This window comes from Pongo pygmaeus, chromosome 15 (assembly GCF_028885625.2).
Source record: "Pongo pygmaeus isolate AG05252 chromosome 15, NHGRI_mPonPyg2-v2.0_pri, whole genome shotgun sequence".
Taxonomy (NCBI): Eukaryota; Metazoa; Chordata; class Mammalia; order Primates; family Hominidae; genus Pongo; species Pongo pygmaeus.
In genome coordinates this window covers 70,623,949-70,642,077 of record NC_072388.2, presented here as the reverse complement: position 1 = coordinate 70,642,077, position 18,129 = coordinate 70,623,949, and the positions used below count along the sequence as shown (strand labels likewise).

General features: G+C 40.1%; 1 protein-coding gene across 31 annotated transcripts in view; it reads right to left on the bottom strand.

Moving 5' to 3' along the window:
• SIPA1L1 (signal induced proliferation associated 1 like 1) overlaps positions 1 to 18,129 on the bottom strand; it is a 412,571-nt gene that overhangs the window by 27,251 nt on the left and 367,191 nt on the right. For 19 of the 31 annotated variants that reach the window (XM_063651761.1, XM_063651766.1, XM_063651767.1 and 16 more), the window contains 5 exons: positions 14,651 to 14,797; positions 11,289 to 11,413; positions 9,011 to 9,073; positions 8,454 to 8,572; positions 4,135 to 4,577 (listed from right to left, as the gene is read on the bottom strand). In XM_063651761.1, coding sequence (XP_063507831.1) covers positions 4,135 to 4,577; positions 8,454 to 8,572; positions 9,011 to 9,073; positions 11,289 to 11,413; positions 14,651 to 14,797 — 897 coding nt within the window. The remainder of the gene's footprint in view (positions 1 to 4,134; positions 4,578 to 8,453; positions 8,573 to 9,010; positions 9,074 to 11,288; positions 11,414 to 14,650; positions 14,798 to 18,129) is intronic. The other 12 variants (XM_063651777.1, XM_054448754.2, XM_054448753.2 and 9 more) reach the window with 1 other exon arrangement.

The window sequence follows — 18,129 nt, the reverse complement described above, 5'->3', positions numbered from 1 at the left end:
AGGATGCCAATGAGGGTGCAGAGAACAAAATTTAAACATACCAGGGCATACACAGAGGCACACAGACAGCCCAGTGTGCCAGAGTAGCCTGAGGCAGTCCTAATGTTCAATGTAAACCACACATAAGAAGCCTTTCTTTTACTCAGCTCTCAAGAAACATACAGCTTTTGTGGCATGAACAGTTAACTTATTAGATCAACCAGGAAAAGCACATTCATGAAATTGAACTGTGTTGACAACTGTGGGCATGCATTTTTCTTGGTCTTTAACCAATTCTTCCAGTGATAATGTCAGACACTGACCAACATATATCTAGATCCTGACTGATATTTGCATATTAGCTGTTCTAAAGTTCTTCCTTGTCATACTTCATAGAGTTTAAAAACTTTTATGTAGACATGACAGTTTACTAAGACTTCATGCTACACAAAGACTCTATGTATGCTCTCATACCTACACCTATAAGCACTGCAGCTCTGTGCAAATACTGATGTATCTGTACAATAACCTTCAAAATAGTTAGTGGTTTTCTAAGAGCCAGGAGTTGAGGATTTATGTAACTTTTGAACTGGTTTGAGTCATCAGGCAAAAAACATAAAGAAAAGTCATTCTTTCTTTTTTTTGAGACAGTGTCTCGCTATGTTGCCCAGATTGACCTCTAACTCCTGGGCACAAATGATCCTCCTGCCTCAGACTCCTGAGCAGCTGGGACTATAGGCCCATGTCACCGTGCCCAGCTAGTTATTCCTATCTGCTCATTGGCATGTACTGAGTATCAATCTATTATGTTCATGTTGGCACGGCCTATGCAAATATACTTAGGATGAACATATTGGGTGAAAAATCCTCTTGTACTGACTGGATGGCAGTAAAAAGGTATATGTGATCACATAAGTGGGTACTAATTGGCTACAGGTGTCTGAGGGGGCCTTAGGGAAGCAAGAGGAAGGAGACCTGGAGAATGGCTGGCTAACAATCGTGGACACCAAAACAAGTTAGGTCAGTCAGTTACAGAAGAGATGTCTATGTGCAAGCATGAGGTAGGGTTTTTAGCTTTCTCATGTGTGGTCTTAAATTAAGCTCCAACATCAGAAACAGCATTGGTCAGCAGGTCTAGAGGATTTTGGACTAACTGAGGAGGTCCTTGATTGCCACACAAACTGGCACTGCCTACTGCCAAGGCCAGAACCCTAAGAAGAAAATGAATGCTGCTGCTAAGAATGTCCTTCAATTACTACTATCTTCACCTCTCCTAGGCTTACCACTAATCATTTTTTTTTTTCCAGTGGTTCATTTTAAGATCTGAACGTGAAACAGCCATTACCAAAAAATAAAATAAAATAAATGTTCTCCCTAAATTTCCAAGCTTCATAAAGATACACATATATTCTAGGGAGCAATAATTTAGAGCAATTAATAGACATTTTTAGTTATAGAAAGTTATCAGTATGTGTGGCTTCTTTTAATGACATTCAAATATAGCAACTCTATGTAATTACCAACCTGTATTAATGTAGCTCTCATGAGGAGCTACAAAAGATCTGCATGATCATCAAGAGGGAGACTAGAGGACAGAGGAGGTAGGAATGGAGCCCAGCCAGAAAGATGCAGTGAAATTTAATCACTATAATTTAGACTTTGTCACTGAGTCCCAGGTACAAGCTCTTTTAAGCACTGTCAAGATATCTCTACATTAATTGCTGTTCCTGTCTTCTGAGGACACAAACACTCTAATTTGCTGTGATTTTAGTTTTTCTATAGCAATGTGCATTTGGTGGCTAAGTCCCCTTTCCTCCAGAAAAGGCAGGCTGCTAAAGCTCTGATTATCCAACTCACTCTGCCAAGATCAACATACCAAAGTCTCAAAACATCCCTACTTACCAGAGTCTAGAAATGAATGTGACTCAAATGAGTGGGTGAGAAGCTCTGCCATCCTCCCTGAATGGCCACATTCTTCTCTTCTCTAGTAAGTTTGACTTTCAATAGGAGAGTTATTTCTAAAGGATGATTTCAATGATTCTGCATTCTTCCAGTTAGAAGCAGAAAATTTAGATAATCCTTTGAGGCCTTCAGGCAGCTCCAGTCAGCACATTCAGATAATGCAAACCCAGGTGCTTTTTTCAGGGAGCTTTGTTGATCTCCTGGGATTTGTTAGATAATGGCACAGCCGCACATTCTGTGCTTTGGTTTCAGGGGCCCAGCTCTTTCCAATCTCACTCCATGGTGATGCCATTTGAGACAAGATCTCTATAACCAACTTTCTTCTGCCATCACATTGGACCAGAGAAATATTTTCAGATGGAAGACATTCTTAAAAAAAGGCATCCTCCTTTCAAAATGACAAATTGAAAACCAAAGAAATAGGAGTCAAACTAAACTTAAAAACCAGAGAGAAACTATTCAGATCTGCAAAATGTTCTAAGTCAATGCACAGTCTACTGAGATGGGGATGTGCCAAGAACAGCCAGCAAGTGTCATCATTCTGTCTTGTGTGATTCTGTCTATATGGTTATGGCATCTGATGCCCACTTCCTGTTCTACTTTGGCAAACACATCTCTTATACCATTTGAATCAAACAATCTACTTTCTGAATTGTGGAACAGAATACATAGTACTCAAGAATACTGAGACTACTTTCCCAATTTCATTTTGCTTGGAAGCCATGGAGTTTCCAGACCTATCACCATCATTTTGAGGTCTGCAATGTGGTAGCGGTAAACAGAAACAAAACTTGTGAAAGGCTTCATACCATGGGGCCTGACATTTTAAATGAAGGGAAGCTCAATGATAAGTAATGATAGAGACTCCATGAGAAAACAAAATACTTAGCTGGTCAAGTGAAAGCAATCCAAATTAAGTAGAGGATGTCCTCTCTCCTTAAAGTTATCTGGGGTTTACTGACAGATTATGTGCCTAGATTTCCATTTGAAAAATAAAAACTAAATTAAGCCTCTCTATTACTTTTCTTTTTCTTTCTTTTTTTTTTGAGACAGAATCTCACTCTGTTGCCCAGGCTGGAGTGCAGCTGTGTGATCTTGGCTCACCGCAACCTCTGCCTCCTGGGTTCAAGCAATTCTCCTGCCTCAGCCTCCCAAGTAGCTGGGATTACAGGTGCCCGCCACCATGCACAGCTAATTTCTGTACTTTTAGTAGAGATGGGGTTTCACTATGTTGGCCAAGCTGGTCTCAAACTCCTGACCTCAAGTGATCTGCCCACCTCGGCCTCCCAAAGTGCTGGGATTACAGGCGCGAGCCACCACGCTCAGCCTCTACTATTTTTCTTGATGTCATAATCATAGCAGACCCAGAAGATAGCAAGGTTAGATGTTCTCACACATTGATCAATGACTGACAACAATCGAAGATAAAAGGAGAAACCACACAGAGATCAACAGGCCTAAAAAGACAGTGATGGAATGCTTCTTCCCTATGTGGATCTTGTCACATTGGGGATTTTAGACTCCAATCAAGAGCAAACGACAAATAGTATTTATTTTATCTAGAGGTGTGATCTCCAAGGATACAGGGGAATGTGTACTTTCCTATTCTGAAAGGTGTGTCTAATTTTAGCTACACGTTTCTGTTGGACATCCCCCACTCTCAACCCATCGCTGCCAGGAGCCAATTACTGAAAAAAAGTTACCATGTAAATATCAGGTAAGTGAGGTTCTCGGCTTGAGAGGCACGTAAAGGACGTGCTTGGCATCACAAATGATGCTCTGTTACTCAGAAAAGACCCCTTTCTTTTAAAAATATGGTCAATATTTTAAAAACATAGTCTTCAAAAGCTTGTCCCAGTATACATTCCCTATCACTCACCGAAAGCCAACATTACAAAATTACAAATTTCCTCTCAAATTGTGGTAGCCAGGAACATTGTTTTAAAAACCAAATCCAACTTTAAAAAGAATAAATCTGCAAAATTTTCTCACAGTTTAAAATAATGCACTAAAATTGCAGGATTAAAGTATTTTGAAGGCAAATAAAGCGCATTAAACATATAAAAATAATTGTCACTGCAGAAAAACCTCCTTTCCTTATACACTATTGAGCAAAGTAAAGCAGGCTGAGGCCAGGGAACTGGGCTTAGGTCTGGGCTGGGAATCAGAGAGACAGCGGGGAAGGGTGGTTACCTTGTGTGGGAAGCAGCATCGTTTATACTGAAGGTGCTGTTCTCCCTTGTCAGAGGGCTCGAGCCGGCTTGGCTCTTGCTGTGTATGTCTAAGCTCAGGGAAGACTCTGTTTTCCGGTCCAGGCCGTGGCTCTCTGTCTCCAAAGTCCGATCTGCCATGGAGATGACTTCACTGGAGCTATGCCATAGGGGTGCCACTTTCTCCTTGCCTGGCCCTGAGCGAGGTGACGATGTGGCAGCCCCCAGCGAGGCTGTGCTGCCGTGGCTGGGGCCATAAGAGGTGGTGTCAATGCCACTGTCAGCAGAGGTGCCTTGCAGATAGTTATAGCTGTTGAGTTCGGATTCTGTGCGGTCCCCATCGTACCACTTCTCATCACTATGGGCACTCGACGCATTGCTGGAGAGAGTATTGCTACTGGAGTGGCTCGAGTAGTGGCTATCAGACTGCAAGAGAAGCAGGATTTATTTGAGTGCAAAGTTTTGCTTCCTGAACAAGAGAATAACAGAAATGACACTGTGATTAATTTCTAGTTATAGAGCTCTGAAGGCCTAAAAGTTCCAATAATGACTAGTCACAGTAAGACAGGGAACCTATGTCACTATGGTCCATCCAGAAGTATCCATGGTAAAGAGTACTAGAAACGTGTTTTTTTTTTTTAAATCTATTTTTCATTATTTGATTTAAGCTAAAGTATCAATACTATTGAGATTATTTTAGTCAGGAAGAAATTTAAATTGTCATTAAAGTTTTAATATCTTAAAAGAGAAAGGAAATGACATTTCCAAAGGGATTGTAATTAGAAAGCATGTTAATTCTAAAAGCCCTATTTGTTCAGAGTAAATAGAAGGCTGAATATAAGACTTATGCCTAGAGAGAGCTCCTTCCCCAATTAGCCTCTGTTTAGGAGACAGCCTTCTAAGACATGCTTTGAGGTGAAATTTATACAGAGGTACCAAGGTAATTCAATGGGGAAAAAATTAGGTTTATCATGAAATGATGGTGAGACAACTGAATATTCACATGTAAAAAAGAATAAAGTTGGAACTGGGGCAGCGGCTCACACCTATAGTCCCAGCACTTTGGGAGGCCAGGGCAGGTGGATTGCTTCAGCTCAGGAGTTCAAGACCAGTCTGGGTAACACAGCAAAACCCCATTTCTACAAAAAATACAAAAATTAGCCAGGCATGGTGGTGCCTGCCTATAGTCTCAGTTATATAGGAGGCTGAGGTGAGAGGATCGCTTGAGCCCAGGAGGTTGAGGCTACAGTGAGCCGAGATTGTGCCACTGCACTGCATTCCAGCCTTGGTGACAGAGTGATACCTTGTCTCAAAAAAAAAAAAGAAAGAATAAAGTTGGATCCTTACCATATAGAAAAATAAACTCACAAATGATCAAAGATCTAAATGTAAAAGCTAAAACTATAAAGCTCTTACAAGAAAACATATGTGTAAGTCTTCAGGACCTCCAGTTATAAAATGGTTTCTTAGCTATGACAACAAAAGCATATGAAACAAAAGAAAAAAATAAACTGGACTTCATAAAAATTTAAAGCTTTTGTGCTTCAAATAACCCAATTAAACAATGGGCAAATGATTTGAATAGACATTTCTCAAAAAAAAAAAAAAAAAAAAAAAAAAACACCGAAAAACAAATGTCCAACAAGCACATCAAAAGATATTCAATACCATTAGTTATTAGGGAAATACAAATCAAAACCACGAGATGCCACTTTGGCTATAATAAAAAAGCCAGATGATAATGAATGTTGGCAATGTTGGGTATACAAAACGGGGTGGTAACTATGGGAAAACAGCTGTAATTCTACGTTGGTATACACCCAAGAGAAATAGAAATGCATGTTTCATTGTACATGGATGTTTACAGCCAAATTATTCATAATAATCAAAAAGTAAAACAAACAAAACATCCAAGTGTCCATCAACTAATACATGGATTAAAAAATAGGGTATATCCATAAAATGGAATATTATTCAGCTATGAAAGGGAATGAAGTACTGATTCATGCTACAACATGGATGAATCTTGGGAACATAATCAGCAAAAGAAGCCAGGCTCAAAAGGCCACATATTGTATAATTTCATTTGTATGAAATGTCCAGAGTAGGCAAATCCAGAGAGAGAAACTGGTAACTGTCTAGGTCTCCCAGGGGACGACAAGCAGTTGGTGGTGGTGATGAAAATGCCCAGGAATCAGGCGGTGCTGGCTGCATAACTCTGTGAATATACTGCTAAAACCCACTCAATTGTATATTTTAAAATGGGTAAATACTATGGTATGTGAATTATATCTCAATTTAAAAAGCATATAGAACTCTTTCCATATGCTGGCTTAGATGCTTAGAAAGAACATTTTATAGAGTTTCCCAAATAAATAAGAATTTAAAAGATATCTGAATAAAATATTATTTTAAATTAGAGGGAGGCGGGAAGTCCAGATGATTGCTGGAGATTAAAAGAGGAGAGAAGGAACTGTGCATGTTTGTGTGTGTGTGTGTGTGCATGTGTGTGTGTCTTTTGGTGGAGGAAGGAAGGAGCAGGCTCTTCATTGGCTAAGGGGAAGGGCAGGAGTAGGACATGCCAGTTTCTTTTTTTTTTTTTTTTTTGACGGAGTCTTGATCTGTCACCCAGGCTGGAGTGCAGTGGCATGATCTCAGCTCACTGCAACCTCTGCCTCCCGTGTACAAGCAGTTCTCCTGTCTCAGCCTCCAGAGTAGCTGGGACTACAGGTGTGTGCCACCACACCTGGCTAATTTCTTGTATTTTTAGTAGAGACGGTTTCATCATATTGGCTAGGCTGGTCTCGAACTCCTGACCCTCAAGCGAGGTCATTCCAAAGTGCTAGGCATTCCAAAGTGCTAGGATTACAGGTGTGAGCCACCGTACCCAGCCACCAGTTTCATCTCAAAGTGAAACATCTCTTCCCCTTGAAAAAAGAATCAATAACAGTTACTTTATTGGTGTTACTCTAGTTTTTCTCAATAACAACTTACTAAGTGCTGTAATAAAGCCTTCATTTATTCTTAATAGGACAGAACTTCTTTAGTTCCAGACCTGTGCTGTGAAATCTGGTGACCCTTAGTCATGTGTGGCTATTGAGTACTTTTAACATGGCTGGTTTGAATTGAGATGTATCAAGAGTGTAAAGTATATAATCCATTTCTACAGAAACATAATGGGAACCATGTATGTAATTTTAAATTTTCTAGTAAAAAGTAGAAAAGAAACAAGTGAAATTAATTTTAATAATAGATTTTATCTAGCCCAATGTGCCCAAAATATTATTTTACCATGTAATCAGTATAAAAATTATTAATGAGGGAGGGGAAATTTATAGATAAATTGGGATAATCTATCATTTACAAGTAGATTTGTGACAATATCACATTGTCACAACTCGCCTCAGTAAATATTTTCCTCATAGAAAGGTTTTCCTCAGTAAACATTTCTCTTCAGAGAAAAGCGCAGGGCATGCTAACTCTCCCTTGTTTTTTTTAGCTTCAATATTCATTTTTCTATAGCAAAACTTACATGCATCTCTCATTTAAAGTTCTCTGGGCATCTTCCATAGTGAACTAGTAAGCATGAAATACAATATTTCCTCATTCTATAAGAATGACGTGAATATAAACATACACATTCCAGTGAACAGACACACCAAGGAAATCAACTGCATGGGGAGGGTGTCCCGTCCCAATAGCAGTATCAGGGAAGAAGAGTGGGGAAAAAAATAAGAGGGGGGTTGGAAAATGATAACCTCATATTCCCAATTTTACTGTAGGTGAGAAGGAATTGTGTATTACTATAGCGAAAGGATGAAATGTGTATGGCTATGAAAGATAAGAGAAGAGGTAGAGGAGGCATAGGGGAAGCTGTCTGTCTCCTACACCTCCTCTACTGCAGCAGAATCAAAGATATGGTTGGAGCATCGGTCCTGCTGGAGTCCTCTCATGGCTGGAGCAGGACTGACGCTCCAATCACATCTCATGCTTGCAATTGTGTAAGCAAATGAAATCAACTTCTAACACATTTCCACTCCTAACATTTCAGGATTGTTAGTGACTGAATCAGATGACCAGACCTGTGGGGGTGGCAGAAGCACAGCAATGAGGAGTTACAATTTATCTCAAAGCAATCTAAAGGCCATGGCAGCAGAAACTGCAAGGGCATGGCAGCAAACGACCACCCTTTGCCAGAATGATTTCCTCTTTGGCCATGCAGAGGAAAGAGCAGAGCATTTTCATAGTGCAAGGAAGGTACACTGCTAGGAATCTAATACTTCAAGTTTACAGTTAACTTACATGCCCTTGTTTGTTTGGAGACAAATGAACCACTGGATCCTGCCGCATTAATCTCCCACTGGGGCTCTCTCGGAAAGCTGGCAGTACCTTTGATACTGCTGGGAGATGGCATGTTGGCTCTGGAATACAGCATAGGACATTATGGTGCAGGCACTAAGCAGAAACAAGCACATGGTGACAAATGAAGATGGCTTGCCATTGCATCTTTCAGTTCACTGACCAGCAAACTCTGCATTTCAGCAGTAAGCTTGTTAAGAGTCTACATGATAGACAGCAGGTCAGAAACTTAAGTGGCTGATGGATAAAGCTTGCAGCTGGTGACAACTTGTCACGTCATACACATTAGCATAGCCAAGTACCACCAAACCAAAGGCCATGAACAACGCAGCAAAGTTCAGAATCAACTTTTGGTTTGGGGGAAAAATTTAGATTATACGAATTAAATTTATGAAATTCATTCATTGCCAAGTGTGGCTAACCTAGCTTGGTCTACATTACCTAGACAGGCATGGATGCAATCACGTGTTACTTACCATGACACTTTGGAAATATTTTACCTGTATATTCATGCTGCTCGAGGACAAAAGAATTGAAATCCTGAGGTCCTCTATAACTGTAAGCTGAGCACAACAGAAAAGACACACAGCAACTAGTTTACTTAAAACAATTGCTTCCTTTTGGACTCCAAGCTGGTGTTCAAGATGGGGTTCCAAAAGTGAGAGATAAAGAATTTATCCTCCATAACACCACTATAGCTAATAGCAAGAACCCTGGGCCTCTGAAACACCCTTCCTAACATGTAGAGGACAGGGCAAAATACTCCTTGACTCTGACTCTCAACCATTTCCAAAAGCAGAGGCAGAAAATCGAACAGCCATAAAGATAAGTGAGCCAAGTCAGTAGGCTAAACTCCTGTCTCCACTGTCAGGAGGGTACCTGTTGATAACACACTGATGCCTAACCAATAAGAACCTCATAAACATTCTCAATCAGTGCAAGTCATTAGAGAATGTTGTTCTTATAAACTGAGTAGAGAATGGTCAGCCCATTATATACTCAATATTGGGTACTGAGTAATAAAAATGCAACAATTATTTTTCTTGACTTCTCCCTAGAATGGCTTATACCAGCTAAGCCTTCTGATTCCTTCTGATGTGCCAGTTAGGAAAGGCTGGGTTATTTTTCTGGAATGCTGGGATATCAAAAATTATTTTAAAAATTATTTTAATATTTTATTTGAAGGGTTGGATTTTCTATGGTGAAAGGCCACCACTTGGACCTCTCGTACTGTGGTGAAAAGGCTTCTTTGGCAGGTTTCAGAGGTATCTTATTTTAAAAAAACGTATACCTTACAAAAAAGATGAACAAATAGGTTTTAAAAATTCATCTCCACTCATTTTTAAGTCTTATCTATTAAGAGTGGGATGCCACTAAAGTAAAGTGGATGCAGGGAAAAAAAGACTAGAGGGAGGTTTGTGTGAGAGAATGAACAGGGGTCTAGGAAGAACCTTGTAATTACCCTTTCCATCCCTTCTCACTCTGTGTGACTTCCCGAGAGTGGGAGGCATGACACTGCATGCCTCACAAAGGGCTTGCTGGCAGCCTTGTTCAAAGCCTGCACTAGGAGCCAAAAAAAGCCGCTAAAGTCACGCTGAAGAAGGGATCCTTTTCACATGTGTCGTTACCATCTCAACAGTATCAAAACATATGGGATTTAAAACATTCTGTCAAGAGTAGAAAAGCAGATCAGAATATGCTCAGGTTTTCTGTGTGGGGGTGGGTAGGATAAGAGTGGAGAATGACAGATGGCTTCAATAACAAGGCACATCTCACTGAAGCTACTGGAACAAAGCATATCTTCAGAACCTAGGAATTCCATTTCTCTTCCTCAACCCCTGTCTTAGTGGAACACATCTCCACTCCTTTCTATGTCCATGGTTAGTACATTTACTTGGGCACAGTCATTAAAACAGGACAAAACAATGAATTTGCAGAGAAGATTAACAGATGGGTCTTGTCTTATAAGATTATCTTTTTCAGCCCTGAAATGTACACCTTTTTATCCTACACTGATGCAACTAGAGATTAAATAAAGGAGGAAAAAACCCAACAGTCTAACAATCTAGATTCAAGTTAATGATGCACCAACTGTGTTGGTACCAAATCCCTGAGGCTCCTGTTGAAAATCTTGTTTCATGGCAAAATGTTATTGTGTCAACTAGTGTTATGGTGTCATTGTGAAACAACACATGTAAAGAAAGAAAGGGCTATGCAGTAGAAATCCGGGCACAAGTTCGCTAATGCAAGTCTCTTCCACCCAGCTGTTTCATACTGCTAAGACATTTCCTTAGCTGACAGCTTAATAGCAGAGTGAGAAGAATTTTTTTTAAAAAGCACAACAGGGAGGAAAGAGATTCTAAGCAAGCTACAGATGTGACTAAACAATAATCGTATCTCTTTTCCACTTTGTTCATAGTTTTGTTTTTTAACTTGACATTAAGTATACCAAGCAATCTCTCAAGGCACTTATTCTAGGCAAAAACAAATAAACAAGGGGGAGGAAGGTACTTAGTCTGGTAGTCTGGTGTTTTAATCTAGGTGCTCAAAATAATTCCTATCACTTTTCCACTTTTGAATTTGGGGTCACTTAGAATTCCTTTTCTCTTAGGTCTTATTTATTGCTTTCACTTATACATAATCTAACAGAGACTTAATTCTAATTCATATTTATTAACTAGGGCTATCTTTTATAACAATGTTTTGATAACATCATCAAGAGGTGACCTAAGTCACCTAATAAAAGCAACTTTCTTCTTGTAGAAATTGATTACTTACCCATCTGGTCAGCAATGCTATCCTCACTTCTTTGCCAACTAGGCGTGGATTTTCCGCTGCCACCAATATCTGACTGGGTGTTCTGCCTGTCAATGGAGGCTGGGGATCTACGACTCACTCCAAACCTGTGGTGATTTCCACAAAGGTAAAGACAACATCAGGGACCTTACCCATGAGGGGAAGGCAGTCCTGGGTGTAATGAACTAAATTTTAATGACAGGCACTACTGGTTTTTGCTTATGTGTCTGTACTTGTATACACACCCTGGTTCGTGTTTACGTGGGTGTGGAAATGTGTATGCTGTGGTCAATATACACCACTCTGCTCAAAAAGGTATGCATGCTATGTAAACAAACTTGTAACAATGAGGGCGGAAGTCATTAGGACTGAGCTAACCTAAGGTATGTAGTATAAGAAACAAAAATTTTCTAAGCCCTTGTACAGCCAAGTTCAGACTTATTCACAGCCAAAAGAAAAAGTTCACAATCTAAATATTAATATTCCATATATATCTTCCAAATAGTATATTGTGGAGGCTTGTTTCTCTTAACTTGGTAGTTTACTAAATCATTAAGTCAGTGGTTCTTGGAACAAGTATTTTCTGAGTACTTGCTTTGTGGTCTGAAATACAAAGATTACTATCATTTAGATCATGTAGAAACCATGTTCAAACTGTATAAATTTTAAACTGCCTTTGGGAAGGGCAATTTGGAAGCAGGTAAACTGGCAAAAAATAAAGGCAAACGTTTATTTCTGGAAAGAACATTTAGCTATTTAATGAGCCAGTTTTATTTTTCCCTTTGTAAAATAATAATACATGCTTAATTAAAGCATATGCCTTGACTAGCAATATCAACAAAGTAAATACTGACTGAGCCCATGAAAAAGTGCCAGAGTGTAGAATATAAACATTCATATGGAAATTTACTAATTTATATGTGGTTACTAATGAACTTACGCATAATCTATACAATAAAAGACCAAATAGGGGCCAGGAGCAGTGGCTCATGCCTGTAATCCCAGCATTTTGGGAGGCAGATACAGGAGGATGACTTGAGGACAAGAGTCAAGACCTGCCTGGGCAATAGTGTGAGACCCCAGGCTCTACAAAAAATAAAAAAATTATCCGGATGTGGTGGCCACTACAGTCCCAGCTACTCAGGAGGCTGAGGTGGGAGGATGGCTTGAGATGGGCCTGGATGAACTGATGCTCTTGGGGTGTCTTCTTGCTATAGGCTGATACATGTATGGGTAAAACCAGTAAGTGGTGCACAGAAAGGCAGGAGATAAACAATAGGAAGACCTGGGGCCAAGTTCCAACCCCCACCCAATATGACTGAACAAAGTCACCGAATTTTTGCCTCAATTTATGTGTAAAACGGCAATTCCATTATAAGAAGCCAAGGAGAAAAATCTACATAAAGCATCCGCAAAGTAGAAGGGTCTAGAAAAACATTTATCTTAATAAAACTTTTTTTTTTTTTTTTTTTTGTTTGAGACGGAGTCTCGCTCTGTCCCCCAGGCTGGAGTGCAGTGGCGCAATCTCGGGCTCCCTGCAAGCTCCGCCTCCCGGGTTCACACCATTCTCCTGCCTCAGACTCCTGAGTAGCTGGGACTGCAGGTGCCCGCCACCACGCCCAGCTAATTTTTTGTATTTTTAGTAGAGATGGGGTTTCACCGTGTTAGCCAGGATGATCTCAATCTCCTGACCTTGTGATCCACCCGCTTAGGCCTCCCGAAGTGCTGGGATTACAGGCGAGAGCCACCGCACCCAGCCAATAAAACTCTTATTATATCATCCCCCCAGTTACTGTTTCACAAATGCTTTTCATTTATATACCCCATCACAAGGCTCACTAAGCAAAGCTATCTCACATACTAATGTAGCACTTATCAAAAATAAAAACCTTGATTTATGAAAATTTCTAATTGGTTAAAGTGGTCATTTAAAAAAAGGACTCACAATTACACTTTTTGCCATCTCCTCCCTAAGGGTCCTTGTTTCATTCATAAGAGTAAATATACCTATTTATGATCCTATTCTAAATTTGTATTAAGACTTTTTTAAAAGGCATGGAGATGCCAGTTAGAAATGGATTCTAATCATGCTTTTACTTTTTTATTTTTTAAGAGACAGGCCTATGTTGTCCGACTGGACTCATATTCCCGGCCTCCAGGGATCTTCTCCTGCCTTAGCCTATCAAGTATCTGGGACCACAGTGCCCAGCTTGCTTTTATTTTTTGGTAGCAGTGTAAACTTTTAAACCTCTGAACCTTTTAAATCTCTGAACTTAAAGCTGGACATTTTTCTGGTCCTCTGGTTTTAAATAAACAATAAGGTAAAACTATCCTTAAACTCTGCTTTGGAAAACATTTTCATCTGATGAACTTTTAATTTCATTTCTCATGTATGCCCCCCCATCCCCAATTTATTGTATGCCAGAGTATAAGGGATACCCAGTCCTGAAGAGCTAAGATAAAACTTGTTCTAAATTTTACTTGGTGCTGTTTTTGAAGAGCTTAATTGTTCTTTGTTCAGAGAAGCATTTAGTAGTTTAAGAGTCACAGTTAGATTTGAAGGAGTTTTAAGTAATTATTTGGCTGACATATGAAACACATTCAGTGACCAAGGACTCTGCCTCATGAGGCCATCCAGTTCTTCCCAGAGCAGGCTGACAGCTTTGAAATATCTTCCTCAAAATGGGCTGGACCCTTCTTCTCTATAACTTTCATTTACTGGCCTCCCTTGCCCTCACAGACAAATTTGATCCCTAATCTAAGAGTCCTGGAAGAAAGCTACTGTGGCCTCCTTACCTCCATAATTCTCATCCTCAGCTTGCACATCCTCAGTTCTTTCTCCCACATGGTCTCCAAGCTCCTCATTTACTGGGGCCCTCTCTTTGGACCTGCCCTGCCTGGTCAGAATTCCTCAAAGTATGTGGTCCAAAAATAAATCTCCAAGGAGGGTAGAACAGGCCCTATGTCTTTTAAACAGTTTTGCTTTTTAACTGCCTCTCATTCCCATCCTAAAACTTGTACAGGTGTTTTTTCTACTTTGGAGTAAATAAGAAGTGACAAAATCTGAACTGTGAAACTAAACAATATATACAATGGACAAACTAATGCAATTTGATTTCTTTGCTATTTAGTTCTTCGTAGAGGCTACAGGATGATAAACTTCCTAAGAAGTAGTTTAAACCAGCCATGAAGCCATTTTTCTATCTGGATTATTAACTACGTTTTCTCTTTTGTCTACAAATTGATCAAGGCTGGCTGAATGGAAGTCATTTTACATGTCTGAGTACAGATGAAAGAAATGATGCCAACAGGGATCATGTACAATGGGACAAACGCATACCTACCCTTCGGGCATGGACTTCTGCCTGTAAGTGCCCCCCACAGAACCAGTATCACTGGATGAAGACAAGTTGCTAGGAGAGTTCCGACACTGGGATCTTGCTAAAGCCATGGATGAGACCGTCACATAGATGTCCGAACCAGGAGACAGCCTGCATGTGCAACACAAAAACATGAAGTCAACAATTCAAAGGGAAAATCCCAAGGCAACACACGATGGATAATATCATATAAATGTGACAAAAACAGTGACTTCATGGAGATAGTGAAAATGAAGCCAGCTGGAAGCCTACAAAAGAAACTTCCCCATAAAATGACTCCCTAGGGGAACAGCTGGAAAACTGCCTTGGAGGGGGTGGGGGTGAGTGTCAAAAAATAACGGGGAAAAAAAGATCTAGAAAACATGTATGCTTCCAAAAGGTGCCAGAATTCAATTGGCTAAATTACTTATGCAGTCTCCTAGTATGGCAGAGCAGAAGACAATTGAACCCAAGTGACATTAACATAGCAATTAATTCCAATTTCTTACACTAGTCCTCCCAGAGTATATGACCATAGTAACACTGGTACATTTTTTGTATGCTTCTTTGTTTTCCAATTTTATTATTCACAGTCTGGAATGAATATTCAGATTTTGCTATTTAGTATTTATAATTTTGGTTGGTAGTAGTATCACTATATAAAAACCTCCATGAAAAAATGTCTAAAACTGCAGTTGTTGAATTTAACTAGAGTTACTGAATGTATATAATATCACAGTAGAAGAGTGCACCACATGGGCACCTCATGTATCTGTTTTTAAAGTTATGGGTCCTTCACACTGCCAACTGGCTGTCAAGGCAGAAACCATAGCTTTGTGGTCAGGACAGACATGTTTTTTCCCCTCTACCTCCTCTACTCTAGCAGGCAACATGGCAACCACAGGGATATGAGTAAGTGATGCTGTGCTGACAGTTGTGACTAGGTTTAAGCTAACCCTTAGTACCAATGGTATTTTATTTCAGAAGCAAATGCTGGCACAAATCACTCGACTCTTGTAGCAGGGGAGGTCATTTCCATTTTATAACTTAGGAAGTGAAATCTAAGTTATCGTTCAAGTTCACAACAGGTCAGGTCTCTAGACTCTAAGCCCACTGCACTCCATGCTAAACTACTGCTGTCCCCTAGAGAAGGCCTGTTTTTTGTTTGTTTGTTTGTTTTTTATAAGACAGTTTACAATGGGTTTGCATGCTCAAACTTTGCACATAAAGCTATCCTAAGACAAGTCAAAGTTCTGACGCCTTGAGACAGAAGCTGCTTCACTGGCAGAGGCCCTGTCCCACAGTGAACCTATTTATCTTCCGAGTAGGGCAGGATGGGGCTTCAAGTATAGGAAGCTGAGAAGCTTTGCTAATAGAAAAAGAATAAGGATAGATACTAAAAAGTACAACTCCCAAATTAATCCATGCCCAAGAGGCAGATCTGACTTGAGAGCCCAGATTTGTCTCTGGCTGTCTCCTAAACATCTTGACTGGACACCTTTCACCAGCAATCCAAATCAGACCTTTTCAAGACTAACACGTTTCATCCCACTCTCCAATACCCCAAACTATCCTTCCTATATTTGTTATCTCAAGATAAACATCATTTTTTTTTTTGTACCACATAATGGCTTTATTCACAGGACAACATGAGACTGCAAGTCATGTGACTAGTCAAGCTAAACATGGTGAAGCCATTTTTTTTCCTTCCTCTTTCTTTACTTTCCACAGTCAATTGGGTTAATTAAGTTCAACTACTATTTACTGAGCACAAACTGTGTGTGAGGCACCTGGTGCTGGTCCTGAAAACACAAAGACAAAGAAGATATCCAGTTTCCAACCTGCTGAGGGGCTTCTGAGTTCTCTCACCTGCAGCCTGGGTCAGTACAAGTGTCCCGACAGGTCTCTCAACTTCCAGGCTCTCTCCACCCCATTCCTCCAGCAGCCCCAACCCACCCTCTTCCACCAAGTCAACTGACTGCTAAAAGCCTATTCAAAGCTTCCCCTTGCCTACAGGATAGAGGACCAAATCCCTGGGACCCTCTTTAAGGCCTTGAACCATCTGACCAAACCCCATCCTCATCTCCATCCCCATTAATGGCTCCATGCATCCTACATTCTAGAGACAGTCAAGGTGTCCCAGTTCTCAGACTCCGCCCATTCACACTATTATTCATCTTTTTCTCTCTGCCTGGAATGCCTTCTTCCTTTGCTACTCATATAAAAAGGCCTGATGTCAACATCATAGCTTTGAATTCATAGATTAGAATCTCCTCAAGTCCCATGACAATCTGTTCTTTGCACCATTACACCATGCCGTATAGAATGGTTATTTTATGTGTGTCTCCCTTAATGTGAATTAAGATTCTGTCTTTAAGGGGCCAGGACTGAGCCTTATTTATCTTTACAGCTCTGAGTGCTTAACATGTGTTTTGAATGAAGGAGAATCCCTATCAGTGGTGTAGAAAATGAAGAAGAGAAGGTGGATTCAGGACAAGTACCATAGTTATGTCCGATACCCCAACTCAGGAGTTCTCAACTATGGTGTGGCTAGATCACTTGAACAACAGTTGGTCACTAATAATGAAGTGCCAAAATTTGTGAATAATTTAATAAAAGCAATTGTAACAGACTGAAAGTTAATATGCCTTCTAAAATGCAAGAAAAAGGGATGGAGTTACAGGTGATAGAATTATGTCTAAGCCCAGACACCAAGGTGAGTATCACCAATCTTACATATGATGGTGAGAGAACTTAGGACAATGCCTGTTCTAACTAGTGTGAAATGGGGCAAACAGGGAGACTTGGGATGTCAGTGTTCGGGAAATGTGGTGAGAAGAGGCAGGGTTTCTAAAGTCTTCCTTTTATCATCGTTGATCTCGCTGTTGCTATACAGACTGTGAGAAATACGGGCCAACCACCCACTGGCACTGTAATTAGGTTGCCAGATCTCAAAGTAGGGTATGCGTGGGGCAGGTATGGCGGGGCCCCATACTAGTGGGATACTAGCTCATTTCTACTTCAGGTAATGTATTTTGATAAGAGAAGATCAAGACATTTATCTGGGTACCATAACATGGGTTTCTCTTTACTCTTTTCCACTGAGACATGTTGCAAATTTCTCATTATTATTCTAAAGTAATTAATTGTAAGGTGATCTGAAAGGGGTATGAATGGGAGGAGTTGGTTATGAACATGAAAACCAAGTAAGGCTTAAGGAATGACGTGAATCCAAATATAACAAAATACCACATTCCTTTCAACCTGAAGTGTTTGGCTCTTATACACACCTAATAGAGAGAAACTTCAAATAGAGTTTCACTTCATAGCTGCTTTGACTTACTGCAAAGGGGAGGAGGTGTTAACAGAAAACTAGAAAAAAAGGAGACAGCAGTGGAATGTTAACCCAGTGAAGATTAATGCGACGTGTAGGGGTCTGATGATTTTTTGACTTAGGGGTAAAC